Consider the following 26,599-nt stretch of genomic DNA (forward strand, 5'->3'; position numbering starts at 1 on the left):
CTAGGGTTACTGTGTGGAGCACAGCTAAACAATATAAAAGGTGTTGATCAAACTCCTATATATAACGTCCCCGAGCAGTAGGAACAGCATGGATTCAGTCCTATAGTGATCCAACTGGAGATGAGACAGGTTATGTTATAGGGGGTTTGTACAGACGTAGACAACCCCTTTAATAAGCGGCAGAAGAAACAGAGAAACAGGGATAATTTTACATGTACTTTAGTACATATTACGCATAGTGCTATAAATTATGCAAACCTTCTTTCCTTAAAAAGCCAATGCCTCAAACATTCTGAATACTGAATAATAGATTCTATAGTTGTATAACCACACAGGGATTAAAGTGACACAAATATGCTATTAAAATATAAAAAGCGGATACCTGCTTCTTCCATCCATGTCTTTTAATGTTCCCCCTGTTCGGTATAGAAAGCCAGCCTTCAATTCTTGATTCGGATTCTAGAAACATAAGTGGTTAAATGAAGTAATCTGTACTGCTCACCCACCTGCCAGAGCACAGAGCAAGACATAGGAACATGCAGAATGGAAACGCATGGCAGAAAGAAAGCAGAGAACGGAAACTGGACTCAACACTTCATGCCCACAAACAGAACAAGAACTTGCAGAAACTTGATGCAAGTTGAACATGAAGAGTGTTTAACAAAATAAAGACAAAATGCAAAACGATGAAAAAAAAGATAGAAAACTTCAGTACAAGTGAGCACAACTGTATCAAAGACTCCAAGGCTAAAATTAAATTTGAAAGCAGAAAGTGCAACAAGATGTAAAGCTGGTCACCGGTAACAGGCAGGAAGATGCGTGTTCCCATTTACTCACAGAAGACAAGAATAGGAGAGAAAGAAATAAGGAATGCAGGTAGACTCAACTAAACGGAGAATAAGAGACAAACAGTTTATTTAGTGGGCAGAACAAATCATTTGAAATTTCCATTTCTGTGCCAAGGCTAAGTACACTAGCCATTTACCACATTTATTAGTATACCTAGTTCTGCTACTAGTCGGCGCCCATTAAAACAAAGCAATTACTCAACTCCCAAGTACAAACAATACACTGCAAAAGACACACACACACACACACACACACCTACGAAATGATGATCCAGCAACACCACTGAATGCTAACAAAATGAAACAAATTATTTTGGCATACTGACAATACTAATTTAATAAACAGTGTGCTTTATGTATGAATGGGAACATGTGCAGATAGTTTTCACCTGCATTTCTCACATAGTTTCTGCTGTAAGCTTTTCTGGGCTAAACCATCACATATGGCACTTACTTCTGCATTAATCTTATGAGCAATTAATCAAAGACACAGAATCCATAGTTTTTAATACCGCCAGGAGAGCACTAATTAAGAAATAATACTACATGTCAATGGATGATACCAAAGTCATAGACTTCATTTAGGCCTATACCATCCACCTTCTGGTGCGTTCAACAACTAAAGGGCTGCCCATACTTTCACATGGGCGGTCAATGAGCTTAAGTAAAATAGGCATGGATGGATGAAAAAAGATGTAAGAGGCCTCTCTATTATATTTTTAACATACCTTAGGGGTATTTTTGCTTTCAATTCCGAATTCCCACTAGATCATAAGCTCTCACTACCCTGTTTGCACATGTGCATTTAGAGTTGGCTATTATGGCAGGGGTGGAGGAGTAATAAAACAAGCTCAACATCTTTTCTGGTTTGGGTAAGCTACTTAGGTTGGTAGAGTTACCATTTTAAAAAAAGACAATCATATTATTATACATTCTGACCTCTATATTTACTCATTAGATCCTCTTGTATTTGTTAGTGTAATTTTCTGATGCAAGCACCTAGCTTGTGTGTTTTGTGTATATAAAAAAGTTTGGTGCACTATGTATCTATGTATGGTGTAACAAACTGCAAAGCAGTTATCGAGAGGGTAGAGCTCTTATGTTATATATATATCTATCTTGTATTTAACATTTCCTCTATGCACCCTTATAGTTATAGCTGTAAAGATATGTTTGCAATATAACTATATATAGTATATGTATATAGTCAGCATAGCCTACAGTAAGGAGTATCTGATAAAAACACCCCAAAAAAGATAACCGTTACAGATTGCAGTATATGCCGAACATTAAAAAGGTGCCTATTGTTAGAAATAACAGATAAAAATATTTTCTAGATTCTAAACATAGGATACGCTAGATCCTTTAAAAGATGGTATATCAGGGAGATTAGGTTTGTTAAAATGGATCACTTAGTAAACAGTACATGCTGCATCCATGCTATACCACCTTATTGTAGTAGGTCTGCACAGGTGGACAGTAGCAGTCAATGATTATTAGGTTATGCATGGTTTGGTGTACAGAGCCTTAAGATGTCAGAGTATCGAAAGGTATTTAATACTACTTAAAATGTTAGAAATGCAGATGAAAAGACGACATGAACTATGTCATAACTAGTAGAACTGTTCACTACATTTAGATTTAAATGTATTTACATTTTAAATGTACTTAGATTTAAGTAAAATAAAAATAATCTGATGTTTTCTGAAGAACACACATTATCTCATACTTACCACCTATCATCCCATCAGCTTCATCTGGCTGCAGGCTGGCAACACTTGTCGAGTCCATACGTAGCTGTAAGTCTGCCAATCTGGCACGCAGCTGTTCAATGTCACTTTCTTTACTGTCTAGCTGCATCTGAAGGTCATTCTTGTTGTTGCTTTCTTCCGTTAATTGCTAAAAAGGAATAATACTAGTGTAATGGAGCCGACATTGGTCGTATCTGAAGGGCTTTTAGACTGTAATTGCTGCGACTATTGCAATGATCTAGACGCAGGACAACTACCATGACAGCAATGTTTAACAGAAGGTAAATTTCAAAGCAGGAGGATGGGAGCAGTGACTGCAGAATTTGCATGTTCAGATGGTGCATCCGCTTCCTCAACTGTCATAGGCGGTTCAATTGCATTCCGGCATTCAGTACCATTGTAATGGAAGCCTAAATATCTGCCTTCTCTCATACAGTGGTAATGATGGATGTTCCATAAAATGCACGTTTCAGAGTAAAACTTGCCTTACATCGCTACATAATAACATATTATAGTCCCATAGCAGTAAATAATATACAGGTAAGGGAACTGGTGTAGTCAAATGTAAAAGAAAAAGGTGTCAAAAGGAAGATACATCTTTGTGTATGACTTTATGGCCTTCTTTTATGCAAGGAAACCTATAACTTGATAGTATAAAATCTTTACAAAGTATGAGGGACATTGAAATTAAAATGATTAAACATTTGTAGCAGCATTCTCGCTGTAGGGGTTAGTCTAGTGTCTGACAGGTGTGTTGCTCAGATGTCACAGCTTTGCTAAGTCTAGCAGGTAGCCCATCACCCTCCATTATACTGTGTTTTGACCACTTTAGTTAGTGGTCATTGGAATCTATGGCAACCTCATTTTACTTCAGACAAATGAGCCATATGGCAGCGTCCACTTATGTAAAGAGAGGTCCAGTCTAAAGAGTGATTTATGGACTATTTCAAGGAATACCTTTCCCATAACACTGCTTACCATTAACATATCCTCCATCTCTTTCTGGAATTTGGTAGCCATCTGGTTGAATTTTTCCTTCTCCTGGTTAAGATCTAATTGCAACTTTCGGTTTTCTTTCTCTTTCTTCCTCAGGTCCTGCGTGTTTGCTTTCTTCCTGTCCAGTTTGAAATCTTTTCTATTCATAATCTCAGCCAGTTTGTTCACAGCCTAGAGCATGATCATAAGACATTAATACACATAATTAGTAACTCATACTTTTTCAGAAACATAACTCTAGCACAAGTCTTGGTTATGTTAAAAGCTTCCATGAATATGTCACATTAAGAACTGTGCTGCACTCATTGAGATCAGACTGGTAATAGAACATCCTCTTTTGTATTATCTTGTGCAATAATTATATGTTACGACTTCAAATTTATGGCAGCAATCCATCGGTTTAAGTTAAATACCGCTTAAGCATACATTTTTCTTAGCTTTCCTTCTACAAATCATTAGCACCTTATCAAAATAAAGGGGATGGAGGAGGGAAGACAATTTTACAATGCACACAGCAGATAGAACTCAGAGGGGCATTCCAAACACCCTCTGCTCACTGTATCGTGTGACTGTGGTTGCCATGGTAGTCCATGACGCTGTGCAAAATTATAAATCCTTAAGAGGCGCCTGAAGGAACAAACCAAGGAAAATGGTAAATACCAAAATACTTGGTATTGCTCTGCATCTCAGAACTTATTTCAGCCAGCAGATCACCAGTTTTAGACAATAGAACAGGTAAAGTCAATAGGTAGCTATAGCTACAGCTGAAGCAAAATGCAATTAAAATGCACTATAAAGCAGATGATGTCTGAAGGCTTCACCAATAGCTACCTGTGTTTTAAGTGTTCTTTCAGTGTTGATATTCTTTTCATATAAAATCTTCATGTTGCTAATTTCTTCCTCTTTCGCACTAAATTCTATAAAAAAAAGAAAAAAAAAAAATCAAAAAAAAATCAATGATACTTAAATTTAAGTCCTTCCTGAAAAACGAAAGTCTAACAAATGTCATGGTTTCTCAGTCAATTTACACCACGTACCACCTTATAATGGGAAGTGTTTACCAAGTACACGCATCATGAAACAAGGTCACATTAGCAATAAACTGCTAGTCCCAGAGTAACTGAAAGCGCTGGTATTTATGTTTAAAATTTTGATTACGGCTTTACTACGTCACTACACTCCTCCCATTATCTCAAAAAAAAATATGAAAAAACAGTCTCTGTCCTCACTGCTCCAGGAGGTTTCAGAAACTCAAATATCATTGAAATTATTCCTCTATGTTCCTTTCCGCCACATTAGATTGCAGTTGGAAACAGACTTATGTTCTGTCTTCAAGTAGGTGACATTTTAAAGGAAGAGTTGGCCCTCAGTAAAATAGTGGACACTGAAATAGGATATGCATGTGAAAATAATATCTCTATAGTGTTTGAGTGAGGGTCCAGGAGGACAAATATCCGCAAATAACTATCTACGATTCAGACAAACTCCATAACAAAAAGCACCAGTACCCGGTATATCAGGTGGTTGTTATCACGTTTGATAAGTGTTACAGTGATCTGTATATACTGATCAGTCTCTATCAGGTGTGACCTGAGTGTATAAATCAATGTGACCCAATTGTGTGATATTAGTGTAATGTGTGTGTAGTAATCAGGTGTGTAATATCAGGTGACAGGTGTATAGTGTGTATCAGTTGTGGACAATGGGCAACATATATCCTTGAGTGGTTTTTCAGTGTTTTCTACCAGTTGGATACTACTTGTGATGTATCTTGTTACTATGAGAAACTTCTTAATATTGTAATGGTGGTGGAAATTCTTGTCACACAACCCCAGGCCACACCCATAGATTTTTGTACTGACACAGGATTGTCACACCTTCATTATGATTGACAGGGGAGCACTGGTAGAAAAAAATAATTAAAGAATTAGAGTCTATTTAGTAAAAGCCCTGGAATAAAAAGCTGCTGGGAACGGCCCCCGGGGCCCTGACTAGAGGTGAGGAGCCCCTGTACTGTCACCTTTTCACCTCTGAAAATAAGATTTCAAACGGCTTTACTCTATGCAGTGTTTTCCCCAACATCCCATCCTCATGGAACATTCTATATTACTTGTTTTATTCACAGAATTTCTTTCAGAACAAGACACAGGTATAGCAATGTAAGAGGTTTTCTGTAAACATTTTGCATTAACTATCTTATTGGGACACTGGAGTCTATGGATCAAACGTCATTTTAACTCGGTTAAGGGAAGGCCAAGTGCCACAATTAATCACACTATTTGCTGTTTTTATTACAACATACCTTCTTCCAGTGTCTTAACCTTTTCACTCAGATCAGCATTTTCTTTCGTTACTGCCTGCACATTTTTAGTGAATGTGTTATTTATTTCTTCCAACTGCAAACAAATAAAAAAAATAATAAAATGAATATATATGTTCTGTATTAAAGTTGTAAAGAACTTCTTTTAACTATGGTACGCTAGACATAGACAAAGTTTAATTAGTACTTTGTAAATACAAATTATACATAGTGAGAAATAAATGTGCAGATGCCCTGCTGCTGTTCATGGGACATTGCTAGACCAGGGTTTCCCAAACCCAGTCCTCAGGGCCCCCAAAAGTGCATGTTTTCCATATCTCCTTGCTGGAGCACAAGTGTATTCATTACTGTCTGACACATTGTAACAGATCCACAGGTGGTACTAATTATTTCACATGTAACAGAGAACCTGGACTGTTAGGGGGCCCAGAGGACTGGGTTTGAGAAACACTGGCTTAGACCCTAAAAAGGAAAGGCTAAAACCCACACAAGCAAATAGCAGCAATGGAGCGTGCCTCAGAAAGACCCACACAAGCAAAGAATAGAGATGGAGCGTGCCTCAGAAGGATCACAATTATATATTACTATTTCTTAATTAGACTATAAAAAAGGTGCAAGGAACGGCTCAAAAATTATTTCCATATAGTCCTTTTAATTATCTAAAATATATACAAAACATACATACAAATAAACTTATATAACATTTAAAAAACACAATAGAAATAAAATAGTGTTTCCACAGAAAATAGGATGGAATCAGGCGGTACATGTCATTGAAGGAATGAAAATGTAAACTCAAGGACCCAAAGATAAGATAAGGAACCACCTAAACACTGAAGATGTATAGCATTAGGAGTGTAAAATATATTACCTCTGACGACCCTGGACACACCATATGTTAAAAAAAGGAGACCATACTGTATTTTCTACAAGCTTTTTTTCTATTTATTTTAAACACACAGTCTGTTTATAACACCACAGCGAGCTTCAACGCAGCCCAATGTCCTGTATCTTTACTAATTCCGCCTCCATGCAGGAACGGGGCACACCTCATGGAACTTAGGGAAGTTACATAGGCAGTATAAGCAGTCATCGCCTACCATACCTTTAGAGTATCATTACTATGTGGACACTAAAAATTTAAAGAATCAAATTAGTTTTTAAGTACATTTTTATACAGGCTGCCCAAACCAGAAGACATGAAGACGAACCTTTTTATGTGGTACAATTTAGAGTGCATTTTATTATATTTTACTGTTAGCATATTAGTTCTCACCAACACTACAGTTCTGTAAAGTTATTTCGAAAATGGATAAATGCTATTATCACAGTTCCAAAAAGGAACTTATAACCAGTACCTACACCACACTTTCAGATGTGTGCAGATTCTGAGCCTACCTTGGGATTGGTGAACAGTTTTGAATTCATTGCAATGACACAACAAGGCCACAAAGCAGCAACCAAAAATAAAAAAAACTTTCTAAAACCAGTTTAGACAAATTCCCCACAATAAAGGCAAATGTTTACAAACAGGCAAACAATATGGAACATATATTTTGATAGCAGCTACTGATCCTCGGGATACAGGATCTAGGTTTGGCATTTAACCCAGTTATGCACATTGGGGCTCCTTTTGTAACATAGTGAAACCATAGCAACCAATCTAAAGTGTACTATTATATAAACAGCATTAGAGAAGGTTGGAATCTATTTAGATGCTAGAGGCTACATCTGTGCACACTGCACAGATGTGTGGTGTGTGTAAGATATACGCAAATAAAAAAATGATCAATACAAACAGGCTATTCATATAACATTTTACCTTGCGGATGTTATGGTCTTTCTCTATAACATCTTGTCTGCCTCTTGTAGACAACTTCTTGTTCTCTTGGGACAATTCAAAGCATTGCTCTTCTAGCAGTGCCCGGGCAAGCTGTTCCGATTCTGCTTTGGTTACAGCCAGATCCAGCTGTGCAGCAAGAGTCTCTCTGTAAAATGATGGGTACTGTTTATTTATTGTGCCAATGCATACAGTTATATATTATAAAAGTCTACATGGTACAAAGACAAAAGATCTTACTGTAAATTTTATTATATATGTATTTACTCATTTCAAATAAATTAATCCAATAAAATGAATATGGCAGGTGTGAACGGGGACAAGTACTTGGACTCTTTAATCCGCAGAAAACCCACACTAACTCATCAGTAAAACTAAGAAAATTCCAGTGCTGAACAGATGCATTTATCTCAGATTCTGATACTCCTACTGTATGCTTACGACAGTCAAGCGTCTGTGTGACGATTGCAACAGATAAACCCCTTAATGCTTCTACGCAACAATGTCAATGATCTGACAAATGTAGGAAGTGGAAGTCAAAACACAATAGATTTAGAAAATAAAAAACAAATCTAATACAACAGCTCAAAAACAAAACCTAGAGATCACTAGCAACAACCTGCTAACAATCATACACTATAGAAGTTAACCACAACACACAGTAAAGTGTTTCTTTCACAACAATTTTCTACCTGTGACTGACATCTAATGATATATTTCCATATTATTGTATTTTTTTACAGGACACTTAAAATTAAAATGTTGAAATAAAACAAAATCACGATGAACAACAATGGCTTGATCTTTTAATGTCAATGAAAATACACTGTGCATATTATGGCCTTTTTAAAACATTTTATGACACCAACATTCCTGTAACACTTAAAATCCTGTTATAGTATAAAAAAAAAAAAAAAAAAAAACCAGATTTAGGATAAGAAAAGTGAATTGTTAGGCTACTCCCACACAAGATACATTTTAAAAAAACACAAAAAAACAACAAACAAAATAAAAAGGTTAAAGCAGTACCACAAACTAGAACATATAACAAGCATCATAAATGATCGACCCGAACAGTTTCCATCAGCCTGGCAGTCCTGGTGTAAATATTTCTCTCCTTGATGTCCTGCTCTTACCCCCTGATGGCATGAGTACATTTTTAGAGAACTTGGAACTCCTCTATTGAATATCCTCCTTGCTTTCCTCCCCACTACTTATCTTCCCTGTATTAACCCTTCCTACAACCCCCCCTCCGACTTCTTTTTCCTCATCTAGTCCTCTCTCCTGTTTTTACCCCACACCACATAGTCTGCAATTTCTTATTTTAGAAAACTTTGTTTCATATTAAAATCCTATGATTTGTACATAAATATGTTTTCCTAACTGTATTGATTATGATGCTTTATCCTTAACCCTCATTCCCAATTTTCCTTTCTGTACCCCCTCCCCTCCCCCATTTATTCTGAAAAATCTTAATAAAACTTAGCCAGAGTACAGAAATATTGAGAGATCGAACAAATCATCAAAAATTCTAACAGCTAATATCCCAGGTTAGTGAAGAAATCAAATAGGATATCCATCTTCATACATACTCCGTTCTTAAACAGTACCTCACAATCGAACACCCAGTGTTACCAATGGTATCTTCAACATACATACAATATGTTGAACTTTACTAGGGAGATGTCCCCCACCCCTGCTTGGCACGAACAGGGGTTCACTAGAGGCACATAGCCAGTGAGAAGCAACAAATCATGTCATTGCTTTGTGAGTTTAAATTGAACACCAAAAAACCTGCAGATATTTCTTATGCACTCACAATTCCAAGCAGAAAGATTTTTAACCTACAAGAAATCACATCAACTGACTGTATGTTCACAGACATCACTACTTGTTTCTGTATTGTATTATGGCTGACACATCTGTGGGAAACATACTTCTCATTGTGAAATTCATGTAATTTCTTATCCAAATCTTGGCTGAGCTTCATCTTCTCCTCAACTTCTTCTTTAAGTTCTTTAACCTGAGTTTTGTACAGCGTCTGCAGGACAATAGTGAATAGGTCAGGTCAGGGTTTCACTTGTATAACTGGCACTAGATGGATTACAGTGCTATGGCTCATATCAGAGCTTTTTACCTGCATTATTAACCCCTTCACGTAATGTGACACAACATTCTGTATTAATGTAACATACTTAAAATAAAATATTTTAATTCACCAGACTATCAAAAAAAAAAAAACCCTCTGTGTCTGGGAAACAATATATTGAAATTTAGTAGGTTGGACAAGGCAGTTAAAATGACTCCGTCAAACCACCATACAGATGAAAATTGAAATGCGGTCTGGTTACACATATAAAATACCCAGAGCCATGAAGGGGTTAAGCCCAGTGATATTATCGGAACACTTGACTATCTATACATGGATACCTTGTTCTCAGAACAAGCTAAAGTTGTAGAGAGCAAGAATTTAAGAGTGAAAGATACATATTACAATTAGACAATACCAGAAAATGTAGAGGTAATACATTTAAATAATTAAACCATTAACCAAACACCTAGAAACTGATTCAAACACTGCATAAAGATGGGAAACTGGCCAATACAAATGCATTGTTTTCTAAATCAAATTCAAAGTGTTGAAAATGGCTATTATTACTAAATCAGAATGCCGGCATCTGTGCAAGGGGGGAGTGAGCTGAAAGGCTGCTGCTCCCCCTCCGCAGGGACCCAGAGTGAAAGAAGCTGACAGGCTATTCACTCTCCTGGGTCTTTTGGGGTCCCTGCACTGCACCTGAAAAAGAAGGAAATAAAATAAAAACATGGAAACTAGAACTAACTAAAGTATAGGCAGGAGTCCATACCGAAGTGACCTATCTCCTAGGCACTTACAAAAAAACTGAGGTCTGGGCTGGAGAGGAGGGGCATAGTAGGGGAGGAGTGTGACAAACCAACAAGTTTATAAGTGCCAAATCTCCTAGCCCACCTACTATACCCCAATGTCTCGCAGTGTCCCCCAATTGTAGGAAAGAGAAATGGCTATTATTACTAAATCATTATTTTGTCATTATCAGAGCTGTCTCACTCATCAGGACAACTGTCTCAAAACCAGAACTAACAATTGCTGGGATTCTGTAGTGACTATCTTGTTACTATTTGTGTGACATTTGTGAGCGTACTGCAAACTTAAAGCAAAAGTACACACTTCTCACTTGACAAAATATATGAAATGAGTATAACTGTCTGTCTAAGATCTGCGTTCATCAAAAGTAATTTCTTGGTCACTGTGAATCGTGTTCCATATGAGGTTTAGGCTGAAATGGGCTATACTATAACTGTAGAATATACATCCCCATAGATTTTATATGCAAATCAAATATTATACAAATTTGTAATCACTTACTGAAAAATACTGCTCAGCTTCAAGTTGATCCTGGAGTTCCCTCATTTGACCTTCATTACCTCTGTATTGCCTGACCAAAAAATAAAATTAAATTACATACAATATTCATGATGAACCTCTAGGGCACCCCAGGGGCGGATCTAGAAAACTACTGTACCCGGGGGGGATTTAGGGGGGGGGGGTTTAGGCCCCGCCCCTTTCTAACAGTTTAGGCTGCCGACGGCTGCACAGTATGTGCAGGTCCGTCCAGCCGTGACAGGCAGGGACAGTGTGCTGCCCTGCTGCTCGGATTGTGTTTTAAACACAATCAGAGCAGCCGGGCAGAACACTATCCCTGCCTGTCACGGCTGGACGGACCTGCACATACTGTGCAGCCGTCGGCAGCAAGTGTCTGCTAGGGGGGGCGATAATTGCATCATTAGGGACATCGCAGAATTATGTAATGAACATTAAGACGAAATCTATGTATAAAACACACATTAGATGTAATTACCAATTTAAAAAAAATACAATATACATACTTGGTTAATTGAACCAGCTCAAATTCCAACAACCTCTTAGCTTCCAACAACGTATTTATTTCCTGCTTTAACTGTTTCTCTGACCCCTTTAAATTATCTGCTTCAGCTGCTTGTGCCTTCAGATCACTCTGTGCCATTATCCTTCTCTTTGTCTCTTGCTCCAGTTGCAGTGTTACCTGTTTCACCTAAAGAATACAAACCTAGAGTTAGTGTTTGCAACAAAGTATGGAACCATAAAGGGATATACTGCATAGACGCTATTTATATCTATTTCATTTTAGTAGCAGCAGGAGAGACTTTGCTCATCTGCCCTCAGATGACCTGAATCACTGAGGTGGTTTCTCAACAGGCTGTTGAAAACATGGTACCGGACTGTTGGTCTATGCAGACTCCAATCTGCCCCGTAGCAATGGTAAATTAGCTGGTTGTGGTTCTCCATTCCAGGTGAGATCTGGTGACTGAGGAAGTAACTGTGGAATTCACAATGATCTTCCTGGAGCTATTCCAGGACTGTCCTAGCTATGTGACATGGAAAATGACCTTGCTGAGAAAGCCCAATCACAAATTAGTACACTGAAGCCAGACTCAAATGTGGCAAATCTTGTACCAAGGCACCCCTAATGTGTAACTAAAGCACAGCCCATCTTTTTACTCCTACCTTGAACCCATACAAGTTTCACTATAAATTGGTCCTCCAATTAGAGCAAAAAAAGTACCAGCGTTTTCATTGGAGGAGCCTATGACTTACCAATCTCACAGTATTAAGTACCTGCGTTCTTTAGGAACACTGAAACCTCATCATCTTGTTTCCCACTGACAGGAGGGAACTTAGTTGGGCTGTCAGCTGCAATATTCCATGTGTGACATCTTATGAATTGCTGGTCCACCACAGGCCCAACATAGCCCGAATGTTATTTTGTTGGTGGCCAGTGTGTCTCTAATATTGATGCACTGTCTACAAACACACTACTATATAAAGAGTCAGATACCTCCTCTTCCAGCCTCTCTTTTTGTTGAACGAAGCGCTCTATTTTCTGATGTGACTGTTTAAGGTCAAAATCCAGCATGGAGCACTGCTTCTCTATCTCCACTCTCCGGTTCTCTGCTTTTTCCTTTGCAGATCTTTCTTCTTTCACTTTCATTTCCATTTCTAAAGACAATGAGAACCCAAAACATTACTAGGAAGATTTCAACTGGATTTAAGAAAGAAGATGCGTAAAACGAGCAGGATTTCTGTTAAAGGACTTTCAGTGTGGATTTACCAAGGTCTGATACTGCTGACCACATAAGCTAAAATGACCCTGTAAAATAGAAAAGGTAACTCACTCTGTGCTGGACACTTAAAGCCAAACAAAAGTCATGCACTTAAGTATACTCACAAGCTGTAAATGTCCTCCCTAACGGACATATAACTGTAATTTGTTTTCTAGTATGGCCTATAAAATGTACTCCCTGTCTAAGGAACAGCTTCGCAGCATTACCTTCGCTTAAGGAAAAGATTAATATTCAGTCGCAGGATATGTAGAAGTTGGGACTCAGCACATAAATGACACCATAGCTGCTCTATATTAATCATGACTGCAATTACACAAGTCTAGGGTGTGCGCTCATATCTAGGATCAGTCTAAAGATTGGATAGTTAGGCTACAGGCATTATCAAGACTGACAGTAGATACAGAGCGGACATTTGTTAAATTAAAATGTTGCAAGGTGCCAGATGATTTTAAAGAAACTAAATATAACTGTATATGAAAGCTAAGATAATGCAGGTGTGAACAAAGTAATGCAGAATTCAGGAGACAGTCGGTGAAATCTAGGAGCTAGTTGGATGTTTTAATGAGTCGGGAAAGATGTCAATTCAACAAAATCAATACAAATGTCACTCAAATTAGGTGCCAGTTTGGTAACTCGGTTCCTGGGATTTGTAAAGCTCTGAGTATTGCATAGTACCACTATCGTATAGGCGCCGTGTAATGGCAAACTGCAAGTCATTATGAAAATACTCAGTAAATATTATTATAACCAAGATCTCTTAGCGGTTAATACTATATGATAAGAAAACAAAAAACTCACCACACATCGCTACTGACTTTTCCTCCTCAAATGACTGGTGTTTGTCACTCAATCTCGCTTTTGTCACTTTATGTTCATTCATCTCCTGATCCAACCGCTGTTGTAAAGTTTTTAGTTGGTAGTTCAACTCAATCCCTAAATTGTTTTTTTCCTGTTAAAAATACCACACATTTATTCCGGAGATCAAATACCTACATAACACACTGATTATGTCAATACTTTATTTAATTCAAATACAAACAACAAATGGCAATAATGTAACACCTAAAAATTACAGTACATTTTATCTAAAAAGATAACTTTAAGTGTTAAACAACTTTAACGCTTGAACAATGATAATAAAATAATATGTTGCACTTAAAATGTTCAGCACCATTGTTTTATTTATATAGACAATCAAATTACACAGTGCTATACAGATAATATTGAAACATTATTAGCAATTAGCAGTACATGTACACACTGTCCTTGTGCGACTCCTTACTCAGTTAGAACTTCTGCATGACAGGGATTGATGTTCAGAGGTTGCAGTTTGTGACAAGACCGGGCACCAGTCCGTCAGTCAGTGGGCCATTGGGTGAAATCGGCCCACCCAGCTATTAAATGCCGTCCGATGGCCAGATCCAGCATTGTTTTGGTGACCAAAGAGGGAGAAGGAGCAGGAAGTCCACAAAAAGCATGCAACAGCTGGGGAACCTTTAGAATCACAAAGTAGTGGAAGGGTTTAACTTCAGTAGGGACTGAGTGCTATCTAAGATCTGGAGGTGGGGAAGGCCAACTATTACCCATGGTCCATCACAGGACTGGCCCAGACATTTTGGCAGGGAAACAACAGGTGGGCTACTGCTGAGGTCATATTCTAGCTCTACCCCTTTTACCACCTAGAGTCCATCCACCACCAAAGAACATGGATCATGGCCCAAGGAGGGGGCAAGGATCGGGGATGAACAAAAAGGGAAAGCCGGAGAGGAGAGGTTGTTGTTGATGGGGGATTCTGGACAGCTAAGACTTCGACTGATGTAGAGTAGATTGAGGTTGTTGTTGATGGGGGATTCTGGACAGTGAAGACTTCGACTGATGTAGAGTAGATTGAGGTTGTTGTTGATGGGGGATTCTGGACAGCTAAGTCTTCGACTGATGTAGAGTAGCCGTAATCTATCAGTGACAGAGAGGATTGTTTGAACCAGGAACCTATTCAGCCAGATCGGGACTGATTTGTCATCACTCCATCAGGAGACACTCGTAGATTCTGTGGAATTGGTGAGCCTACAATCGGTAAGGAGACTGATACCCAGAGTCCCACCAAGCTAGTGGAGTGTTGGCCGAATGGCCGGGATCAGTGAGACACACAGACCCACCTGAACGGTTCAACTGGGGACTTTGCTGCCAGTAGTTTGTAACTGTTGGTACTCTGAGCTGTGAGGTAACCTGCTGGGGACTTTCTGTGGGTTTTGTACTGACACGTTGTTATATTGGTGTGTGTGGGGCACGTTTCTCCTTGGGGAGCACTGCAGCATTTACTGTGTGTGTACACTTTGTTTAAATAAAGCGGTTACTATTTCTGCTTCCTTACTTGTGTGATTCGTGAACCTAGAGGGTCGAGTACCTAGAGAACTATGGTTCCAAACCTGGTGTCCTTACGCAGGTCAAGTGCATTCACCACTGACACTTTTTACTATGGACAATTCACCACCCCCAGCCCTATGGGGTTAGGTACAATTAAGCACGGAACATTTTTGAGGTTGGCACCCATTTAACTTACACGACCACCACTTTTGCATCAAGCACCAGGGTAATATTCTTTTTTTCTTCTACCTGTTTCTTTGACTACTATAACGTTATTTATTTTTTATAATTCTAGCTCTGTTCCTTAAATGGTACGAATTATTTACAACTACTATATATTTTTGTGTGCCACATTTATTTTTTTAAAAGAAACTTGGCTTAAGGCTTTTACTGGCAGAAACAACTTGCTAAAAAAAGAAACTATATATTGAAAAAATACATTTAATAAATAAATAAATCAGAAAATGTGTAAAAAAAAATAAATGTATTAGGCTGGTTACCCAATGGAGATATTCCCTTAGATTGACACTTGGATTATAGAAAGATTTAGTTTGACTTACACTACAAACTAACAACATTTCACACTGTATTAAAAGAACGCCAAAGGATTAAAAGTAGAAGAATTCTCATTGAATGATGGTGGTGCTAAAAATTGGTGAATTAGGGTAACAGCGAGGTTTTTTTTTTTGCCTCTCCAGGCTATAACTTGTAAAATGGCCAGGGGTGTTCGGTCCCCTTAACCTGTATACTTAGATGACAAAAGTTGCCACTTTAGCTCTGCCGATCTCCATGTACCCACTGCCCAGTGGTGCCAAGAAGAGCACCAGCAGTTTTCAGCACAGGCCCGCCCTTAGAGCTGGTTCACACTACGACAGGGAGACCACACACTGCTGGCTGTGCCGGTTTAGTAGGAGCCATTCAGGCTGTATAGCGCTAGTGCTGGTTAAGGATTTTCAGAGGGTGTAGTGTTTTTTATAAAAAATATTCATTTACTAACAGAGCTTTTCCCATTTGTTTCCACGTTGTGTCTACACACTGCAAACCCAATGTTACAAACGGGATATTGAACTTAATGGGAAAATTTACTGCCATATACGTCTGGATGAAGTTATAAATGCATGTACAGAGCACACTTAGGAACAGGGGCATAGTGCTGATTAAATGGCTGGATAAATGGCAGGGAAGCACACAGATGTCCTATCTCGGGGAAAAGACAGTGGTGTTGGAGGTATTGGGAATAAAATGTTTATAAGCTTCACAATGTAAGAGTCTGAAGAAACGGTCCCTGGTAGTAATATTTGGAAAGTTTAGGACATTGGCTATAACACCTGCATCCCCCCTTAGCACTGGACATGTTTTGCACTATGCATATTGAGTAGCGACCTGAGATTTACAAAGAAAATAACTGTATGCAATACTTCTGTATACCACAATTAAGCTGGTCTTAAAAATGCGATTTGAAGCGTTTGATAAAGAGAAAGATGAAATGCTTAGTAAATGGTGCTGAAACTAATTAAATACATCTATAAAATTTTCTCTCGATAATAATGCAAAGTGATATAGAAATATGAGAAATTCAGGCAGGTTTTTTTACCACCTACTTTTTCAGAATGGTTTAGGAAATCCAGTGCCTCTTTCCTATCCAATTCAGCCTTTTCAAGATTGTGTTTGAGATGTTTCAACTCTTCTTGCAATGATGTCATTCGGGCTATTTATAAAGTTTAAAATGATATAAGTGCAAAGCAGTATTAAAAGCATATTTGTAAAAGAACATTTTAATATTCTCTAAGATCAGCACAGTAAACATTATATATTAGGATCACATGCTATTGAAACCATGACAATAAAGAAATTAACATAAGAGATCAAAAGCAGTCAATCACTGCTTTATTTTGAACTACTAAACCATCAGTATTTTGCAGTTATTTATGAGCTCAGAAATTGGACAACCATTTGCTGGCAATCAGATAGCTTTGCTTACAAACAAAGATCGTCATAGTAACAAATGTATCCAGAAAATGAGGAACACAAGAACAAGGGTATTTCTTATACATGCACAATAAGCTATCCCATCAGACTGCATATCAGAGTGGCTTTATAAATATGGATTTGCATGTCGTAATCAAAGGGAATAAAAAAATTATATGGTGGTTTATTTTTGTTTTGTTTTTTTCATTCAGATAGCTTTGCTTTCTTGAACTATATTTAAACCTTATTATCTCGTGAATTTTAATGTAAAAAATGTCATTTTATAGGCTGTTTGTGTGAGCAAGAAGCCTGATCGAATTATGATCTAAGTAGGGCAACAAATGAAATAAAACCCAAGCCTGCAGTCTCCTGTGTTTCTGGACACTTGTAAAAGCTGTCAGTCTGCAAATGGGAGGGGATAGGCTGGCATAGGAGGAAGAGTTACTTTCTTAAATTGTTCTGACTCCTGTTGGGAAACAGAAGACTGAAGGTGGAAATTACATTTTTCTGCTTTACATCCTTTTTTTCTGAATTCAACGAGGTATTATAGAGTACAGTGACAGGGGCTTGATACTAAAATTACAAGCAAAAACTTAAGTGCCTCTCCCTCTATACCCCATTGACTGCCCTGGAGCTCAGTATTTGACTAACAAAGCTCCAAAGGGCAGAACCATAAATACAGAACAAGAGTCCTAACAAGTGAAAATAGAAAGAACAAGAATAGTGTAAAAGGAGGGTGTACAGCAGGCCTGTCCAACCTGCGGCCCTCCAGATGTTGTGAAAAGTTTACCTTGTAGGTCCCCAATCATTTCTGACCCTTGATTTCTGTCCCTCCGTTCCGAGTCTAAGGCCGCCTGTAGTTGAAAGAAATCCTTTTCCACCTGTAACTTTGCACTTTCCAATTGCCGACACCTATCCTGAAGTTCCCGATTTAATGCTTCTAACTGAACAATAGTCTTGCTTGTCTCGCTTTGAGTTTTCCTTAGTCTTGCTGCTGTATCTGACTCTGCCCTTAAGAAATCATTGGCTTCTTCCAACTGGAAATAAAAAAAACATAAGTACTTAATACAAAAATATTATTTTACTATTTTTTTTCTTTTGCTAGCACTACAGAACTTATTAATATTGCATTGACTTTGTACAGGAGGGGGAAGGGGGGCATGTTTAAAACTGTTCTCCAATGCCTATAGGGGGACACAGACAATGGGTTAATAAGTTACATAATTATGCCCACTAGCGCAGTAGGTCTATTCTTTGTTCAGTACAATAGCAGAGTACAACAGCTGATCATTAGTCCCTGCGTGAGGCACGGTGGAGACCAAGAGCACAGCAAGCTGCTGGTGCCATAATACAGAAGTCTCCCTGAGCCTAGGTGTGTAGGAGTTCCATCTATAGACAGCAGCAGGGTTGAGGGAGCCCACTGAGTAGCTGGGAGGGATAATCACTCCCCTACCAATCTGAGGCTTAAATACATTAAAAACAGACTAAAAGAAGGGCATATAGTTCTGTGCCCACCACCTGGCAGATTGGAGCTGCACTGAGTTATAAGGGAGAGGTGGTGACTGATCAGTTTTAAATGCAGTGTCCTGTCTCCCACAGGGTTTCCCTACCACTGAAGAAAAAACATTATAGAAATACTGTTGCATGCTTTTGATCATTTACATATACTCCACGATATGCCACAGTTAAATGCACATCAGCCCAAACTGTGGGCCAATCTTAACACATTAGACAGATACTTTAAAAGTCCTTTAAAAAATAGAATAGTCGAAATGATATAAAGCCTCGGAGAAGACACTAAAAAAGGTAAGAAAAACAAAGGAAAGAGGAGGAAAAAGGAAACCCCCTCTGGTTGGGATTTATACAGCCACATTATTGTAGAATCAGCACAGTGGTTCATACATTGTTCTTTGCTGTCTTCCTAAATCATGGATAGGAATGGTGAATAAGCCTAGACATAGGCAACAGGTCAATAAAATGGAAGCTCAAGAACTTTAGAGGAGAGGTGACGTTTGGTGTGAACTTGGGAGTTACACTGATCAACATGCTAATAAATAGCAAGTGTTGTATTTACAGATCTATGAAACTTCAGGATTGCTAAAATGCCAGGACAAAACAGACAGGTAACTGGGGAATATCTACCACAATTTAAAGGTGACACTCTATACAGCCAGATGACAATACAGAGCAAAATCTTTCCTTATAGGAAAGGTGGCACCGGCACAATGTTGATGTCAGACAGAAACACTGAACAAGGTGATTACTTACTTGCTTTTGTAATTGTGTTATTTTTTCATTTGTAATATGAGAATTCTGACTTATCTTCTTTAAATCTTCTAACTGATCTTTTAATGTTGATACTGTATAAAGAGATGTAAAACAAGAATAATATATGAAGAAACTTGTTACAGTTTAGCTTTAGGTCATAAGAAATCATTTGTGACTGCTTCTGACCTACAGCATTAGCTCCAACAACAAATGGGCAATTTCATTTATATATTTTATAATGGTAACTCTGGAGAATGATTGCACCTTTAAATGGCAATAAAGTCCACATTTGGATAACAAAATAAAAATAAAACAATCATGAAGAAATCAATAGGCAGCATAACTCATTTTATACTTTCTAAAAACCCTACTTTTCAGTGCCAGGTAAACAATCAATACTCTAAAAGTGACAGGCGCTATCCACAGTTTAACATGTATATAATGTCTAACATGTGCACACAAAAAGTCAACTTTTACTGACCGATACAATACAATCATACATCCTTGTAATTGGACATGAAACAAATCTGAACTCAGCAGCACAGAGATTACGTAATCTTCTCTAAAGATCTTTCATCCCAGTCCCATAAAAGGTAATATGGGCTAAAATCAATCTCCATTCACATACTGTAGATTAACATGAACCTTGACTTTCTAACTAGTAATCAAGGCCACATGTGGTCACAAGCCACATGACTCAGAGTAGCTCCAACCTATCCAAGTCAGAGCACACATTCCAGGACCTTACAAAGTGCCCAGTAATTCGGGTCAACAGCAAGAGACATCCCCTACTTACAGAACTAATTGGTAACTTGCCTTCATTTTCTACATTCCTCCGCTTCTCACTCTCTTGCTCTGCCTTTCTTTGGTATTCATTCATTCGGTGCTGTAACATCATTTTTTCCTTCTCAATTTGAGAAACACATGATTCCAGGTTTTTCCTTTGATTGCCCTGAAATTATAAACCGTGAATGATTATGCCTTACATAATGATGTATTTTTAGCTGGCATTAGCATATTTATAACAGCCAGGTGCATGACTGAATGTGTTGCAACCCACTCACTCAGCCAAAGGGACAGTTTAAAATTGGAAAAGAATGTAGTTCAGCTTGCTGGACTTTCAGCAAAGATAAAAATGATTAAATATATACACAATTAAATAAAAACCAATAAGGAATAAAAGTTTTGTTTTTTTTTTACTTCAAGTGATTGTAAAACTTATTTACAATAGAAAAATAACAAACTACAGGGTTACAAAGGACAGACCATGCTAATTATAATCTTGTGAAAGACATGATATAGCAGCTTTCTAGTTAGACAACTGAAGCGTACCTCTTCATCCAATTCCTTCATTATCTTGTCTAGTTTAATGTTGGACATCCTTAATTTAAAAAAACAAAACAAAAACAAACATAAGAATGAAATAAATGACATTATATGCACAAAAAAAAGTCTACTCCATCTGTAGTACTACCCAATATTATGTATTTAGTGAAGTAGATAGGTTACAATTTTAAAATACCCTAGTACAGTGAACTTGCTCTCATCAGTGAAAAGCTAAAGTGTTTCCTGTCAGACTATTACAAGGGATCCATCATTATTTTTTAAATATATATTTTATTTAGCCGCCGTTTCATTTCCTTTGACCTAGAAATGGCACATTAATCACATTTTATTTTCCTTTCTTATGATTACATTTGTATTAAAAAAAATAGACAGAAAAGAAAAAAAAAACCTGTAAAAAGGGGGTGTCCACTTTGGAGAACTTCTCCTTTATCAAACATGACCCCATGAGTTTACTGTAATCATTTATTTTACCTGCACTTCTGTTCCATCTCATCCTTTAGCTGCATCTCATTATGAAGCTGCTCTTCAAGTTGATAAATGCTCTTCTGCAAGATCTCCACCTTCAAAAGCACAACAAAAGCAACAACCTATCTTTAGAAAAAGGCGGCCATAATTAGAGTTAGGAGTATATATAGCCAGAAGGTGCACGTTTAAAACATGTGGACAGATTTAAAGAGTTTGAGGGTGAATAGTGGGGGTGAGGTCGCATTATAACGTCAAAACGTAGTCTATAAATAAAGCTGCCCAATATTTGGGTGGTACATGCAAAAGCACTCAGCGTTTTTCCTGCACACCTTGAATTGTAACCTGGGTTGTCCAGGTATAAAAGTGCACCAGTTAGCTGGAAAATGGGACCAACACTGTGCAATAACAATCTGCTGTCAGAAATTCAAAACTGATTCCATTAAGAATCACTTCAGTAAGACAAATTTATAAAGTTACACAGCAATAATCTAAAATATTTTCAAATACCACCCAAAGCTTATTTAGATTTACATGTTACAGCTGATGGTACAGAATCCATTAATAGTAAAGGTGGATAGTGCTTTATGCAATGTTCTATATTGCTATTAGAATGTGATAAATCCACGTGTGCACTGCAAACACAAAAATAATTCTATGGCTGGTTCTGTGGGTTGTCTTGTGTGGAATTCCACAGACAACAAAAGGAGCAATAAAGCAGGTTAATTGCATCACTCAGTTTCTAAATGAGCAAATAACTCTTTTCACACCAGTGACTGCTCACTCCTGACATCTTATCAAAGGAGATTCTGACACAGGTCTTCATCATACACAATCCTTTACTAATTTACTATAGCTGGGTTTTAGTACATCCATATTCTATACATTAGGAATATGTACAGAAGATACCATAATTGTACAGGTCAAATGGGCTACTTTAAACAAGCACATTTATAGCATACAATATAGAAACTGCAGTAATGTAGCAATACACCTTACTAACTTACATTTAATTTATTAACAATTAATAATATAGCACTTTACAACTGGGACTTCTACCTAGAGACTAATCTCACAGCAGCAGACATACCACGTTTTTATCTGCCTTAGAGCTGGATCTATTGTCATCAGGACTTGCAGCGGGATCAGCTAGATACCTGAAACATAACAGCAGCAATCAGTGCATGGAGAGTCACCAGTAGCTTCTGATTACACATCCCTCTGGTAAGATGATCTATATTAACTTACTGCCTGTTACTGTAATATGTGAATCCTACAAAAGGAAGCTGATTCCCCACAAATGCTTTGGGTATTGAGAAGGTCTCATCCTCTCCTTTGTCGTCCTCCAAATCATCAAAATTACTCGTGTCAATGTCACTGGTTAAGTCTGGTACAACTGGAGCGACGGCTACAAAAAACAGACAAAAGCAAGCGGTCAGTATGTTGCAACAGAGTCCTTATTGCATCACATTAAAGATAGCACCAAAATAGTTTAATATTCAATTTCTCTCCCCAACTATCAAACTGCAAGGGCCTTATGTCCAATACCACAGCTATTTGGCAAACAGTCTTGATGCAATTGGTAGGAGATGATCATTAGAGTACAGAGCTTCCTACACATAGTGGCTTGTTATTGCTTAATATGTGTGCTGCTGGTTACAGGACTACATTAATGGACAGAGTCCACTAAAAACCTAAATAATATGGTAAAACCATTCAGCACACCCAGCAGATGACCAGGACCTCATCACTCTTCTCTTACTAACTGAAACCTCTGTAAATGTCCGTTCTCCTGACAGAGAGCATAGTAGATGTCTTCATTCTAGCACCCACACCATGTACTCAGCACTCTATACAAAAGAGCAGACAATTGCTATTTCTGGTCTATCGGTGGAGGAGGGGTTCCACTGTAATATTTGTTTGGGGAGAAGGGGAGAGGGGGGTAGTTCTTTAATTTCTGCTAACAAACAGAAAGTTCACAAGGAAACTCCAAGCAGAATTTTCAAACTAAGCCAAAAAGTGGACATTTCTTGTAGAGGCCACCTCTAATGAAGCAAAGTCACATATATGGTAAAGGTGAATGCTGCAACTGGGATTAGGAAAGTGAAGATATCAAGACATCTTAAAATGTTCCAAACTTCTAGAGGGTGCAACTTAAGATGCACCCATCACCCAACACAATGAGACAGTTCTTTTGTGGTCCTATACATTTACAGAGAATCACAGACATCACCGAGGCACTACATGGATAATATTGGTTCCATCTACAAGAAATGCCTCCACTATATGTATGCGTCGCTATTAAGTTTCATCAAGTGACAGCTGAATCATTATTAACACTATAACTATACAGTGAGGACAAGTGTTACACATGGTTTCTTGAAGGAATTAGTCAAGGCCCATCTAAGGAGTTTGGTTAAGCTGAAAAAAACAAAAACAAAAACCATAATTAAATAAATGAATTCCACCCTTCCAGATCGCTGTACTTACTGTCTCGAAGAGTCTCCCACGCCCATTGATCATTTTTGAAGAAAAGATGCCTTTTAATCTCTTCAACACCATTACGACCCAACCGGATTTCCCTGTGCAGAAAGGCAAAATTACTTTTCATGTGCTCTTTTAAAAGAATTTCTCTTATTAACCAACTGCCCAATTACTCTGTATGATGAGCGTCAAATCTAACTAATTCACCCATGGTCAAAAGCAGCTTGAACTCCGGAGCCTTATCCACTGGCACTACCCTTTTTTCATATTACATTGTACACTTCTTTATGCTGATATTTTGAATTAATACAGTGTTACAATACTTGTTAGCCCACATTATATACAAATTCATGGACTACAACCATTCCCTTACAAAGGCACTTGTCCATAATCAGTACACATTCTCCCAACTTTATTTATATAAAAATGACACAGAACCAGACAGTGATTTCAAATGCATTAAATGTTGCTGAAGTTGCTAGCTAATCTGGGCATATAGATGATTTTATCAGCCTGTGGAAGTCATTGTGCCTGCTGTTGCCTTATAAGGCTTCCCAGTACAGTGCTGGGAGCACACACCACTTTCAATTTAAAGATTTTAGCTGAAATGGGTATTTACTAAAAGCAGGCTGACACAGCTTACTTTTTAGGGTTTTGCCTTGTAATACTATTTATCAGACAGTTTAAAATCCCTCAATTCCCCCACCCCCTGAAAATAAAAGTTTGTATGTTGTTACACTATATAATTAACTACCCAGTTCAACATTAGAAATTTAAATGTTAGGCTTGTTAATAAACTGCCCTTCAAAATCTTAAATTTTTTTTTTTAAATGGGCCTTGTGCATGAGAAAATAAAAAGCAAAAAACACAAAACTAAGCGCCATTCGCTCTTAAGAGAGCATAGTAAAGAAGTGTGCAAATGCCTGCCGTGAGCTGGCCTACACGGGATCCACGCTCTCGCTTTGGGAACCAACATTAAGTACTTCTCTAAACCACATAATTACATTGTGCACATCATAATGTTGCACACAATTATAATGCAGGAGGTACACGCAAACATTACTAAATTTACTAAACCAAAAACGCAAATACGTTTATATATAATGTGTAACAAACCAGTCATCATAGTCTAGGCCACAGTTATTGTCTACCACACACACACTCTGCAAGCACAAATAGAAAAGACACGCTTGCATATAAACAAAACAGGGCTAGACAGTTCTTTGTTATTGTAAACACTTTCAATAACTATTTTACACTAGCCACTACCTGGATCACTTATACTACAAATAAAGATGCTGAATCTAACATCCACCACTAGTTTTTTTGTTAGCTCGGTTTGCCGATACATCACCCTGCAGCGCTTTTTTGGAAATGTCTCCTAAGGCGTTTACATACTACAGAGAAGTTTTTGTGCAATGCTTTGCTTAAGGCAATAACATTATACAAGAACAACCGGGGAAAATAGTACTTAATCATTGCATTGTACCAGATATGTAATAAAAGATGTAGAGAGCATGGATAAGAATAAAACGTAAGCGAGAGTATATCACGTCAAGCATCAACAGTTGCATAAACATAAGGGACAATATTTTTTTAACTACTTCAATTAAATTAAGACTGTACAACTTTTAGTACAAAGATTTGGTATCAAGACATTAATGGAACATTACCTGTCCGTGAGGAATGCACATATCAAGTTTTTTGCCTCTTTTGAAATATCACTGTCCTCAGGGAATGTGAGAGAGTTCTTATGGTTCATGATCTTACTGTAAGTTCCAACCAGAGAATCCGCATAAAAGGGTGTGTCTCCTACAAATATAGAGAACAAGTGTATAACACAATCAGCTGTTAAATATTTATAACTGATGCATCGCTACATATGGATATTGATTTAAAAAAGTTTAAAAAATTAACTTCATCATCATCACCATTTAGTTATATAGCGCCACTAGTTCCACAGCGCTGTACAGAGAACTCACTCCCATCATCCCTGCCCCATTGGGGCTTACAGTCTAAATTCCCTAACACACACACACACACAGACAGACAGACAGACAGAGACAGTCTAGGGTTAATTTGTTAGCAGCCAATTAACCTACCAGTATGCTTTTTTGGAGTGTCGGAAGAAACCAGAGCACCCGGAGGAAACCCACACAAACATTCCCAATTGCAAAGCACTATCGATGTTCCTGTCCCCCCAATGGTATAAATAACACAATATACATAAGACACCAAAAGGTGATGACCTATTCAGAGGCATACCTAGGAGGTTAAAGCAAACATGCCCCCACCATGAATAGCAGATGAGGGGAACCACTCATGTGAGCTGAAGCAGAGAGCCAGCTGGGTCCATCCGTAGTACTTTAAGTTATGGACAGCATGCAGTGCATTCCCTTTTTCTGGAAAGTGAACTTAGCATTACACAGCACAGGCCAGCCTGTGATTCAGGGGAATAAGGGGATTGTTCAGGGAAGGATCCCATATTTACAATATATGGGTGGCATATTTTTTTTTATTTAGGAGGGGCAGTCCAAAAGTAGACAGACAACCATTGTATTATTTAGTGTGTATAACTAGAGACTTCATCAACATGTTGTACCGTTTGGAATTATACAGAATAAACTCTTCCACAAACAAGAAGAGATTTTCTTAGGTGTGTTACACCACCGGGTGCACTAGAAGGCCCCTAGTTGTCAGGCCAGACATCACCTTGGAATATCTCCAAGCACTGTCCTGGAGAGACAAGGCG

General features: G+C 38.0%; 1 protein-coding gene across 1 annotated transcript in view; it reads right to left on the reverse strand.

Annotated features, from left to right (window-relative positions):
- Nucleotides 1-26,599, reverse strand: part of ROCK1 (Rho associated coiled-coil containing protein kinase 1) — a 92,153-nt gene that overhangs the window by 12,234 nt on the left and 53,320 nt on the right. Inside the window, exons 8-28 of the mRNA XM_075213392.1 lie at nt 25,521-25,659; nt 23,854-23,945; nt 22,612-22,771; nt 22,454-22,520; nt 21,373-21,461; nt 20,887-20,935; nt 20,371-20,506; nt 19,555-19,646; nt 18,077-18,323; nt 16,920-17,026; nt 13,753-13,903; nt 12,669-12,829; nt 11,680-11,864; nt 11,159-11,228; nt 9,693-9,796; nt 7,738-7,903; nt 5,898-5,991; nt 4,427-4,512; nt 3,578-3,766; nt 2,582-2,747; nt 383-459 (exon numbers count right to left, since the gene is read on the reverse strand). Of these exons, the coding sequence (XP_075069493.1) occupies nt 383-459; nt 2,582-2,747; nt 3,578-3,766; nt 4,427-4,512; nt 5,898-5,991; nt 7,738-7,903; nt 9,693-9,796; nt 11,159-11,228; nt 11,680-11,864; nt 12,669-12,829; nt 13,753-13,903; nt 16,920-17,026; nt 18,077-18,323; nt 19,555-19,646; nt 20,371-20,506; nt 20,887-20,935; nt 21,373-21,461; nt 22,454-22,520; nt 22,612-22,771; nt 23,854-23,945; nt 25,521-25,659 (2,627 nt within the window). The remainder of the gene's footprint in view (nt 1-382; nt 460-2,581; nt 2,748-3,577; nt 3,767-4,426; nt 4,513-5,897; nt 5,992-7,737; nt 7,904-9,692; nt 9,797-11,158; nt 11,229-11,679; nt 11,865-12,668; nt 12,830-13,752; nt 13,904-16,919; nt 17,027-18,076; nt 18,324-19,554; nt 19,647-20,370; nt 20,507-20,886; nt 20,936-21,372; nt 21,462-22,453; nt 22,521-22,611; nt 22,772-23,853; nt 23,946-25,520; nt 25,660-26,599) is intronic.

This window comes from Mixophyes fleayi, chromosome 5, assembly GCF_038048845.1.
Source record: "Mixophyes fleayi isolate aMixFle1 chromosome 5, aMixFle1.hap1, whole genome shotgun sequence".
Classification (NCBI taxonomy): domain Eukaryota; kingdom Metazoa; phylum Chordata; class Amphibia; order Anura; family Limnodynastidae; genus Mixophyes; species Mixophyes fleayi.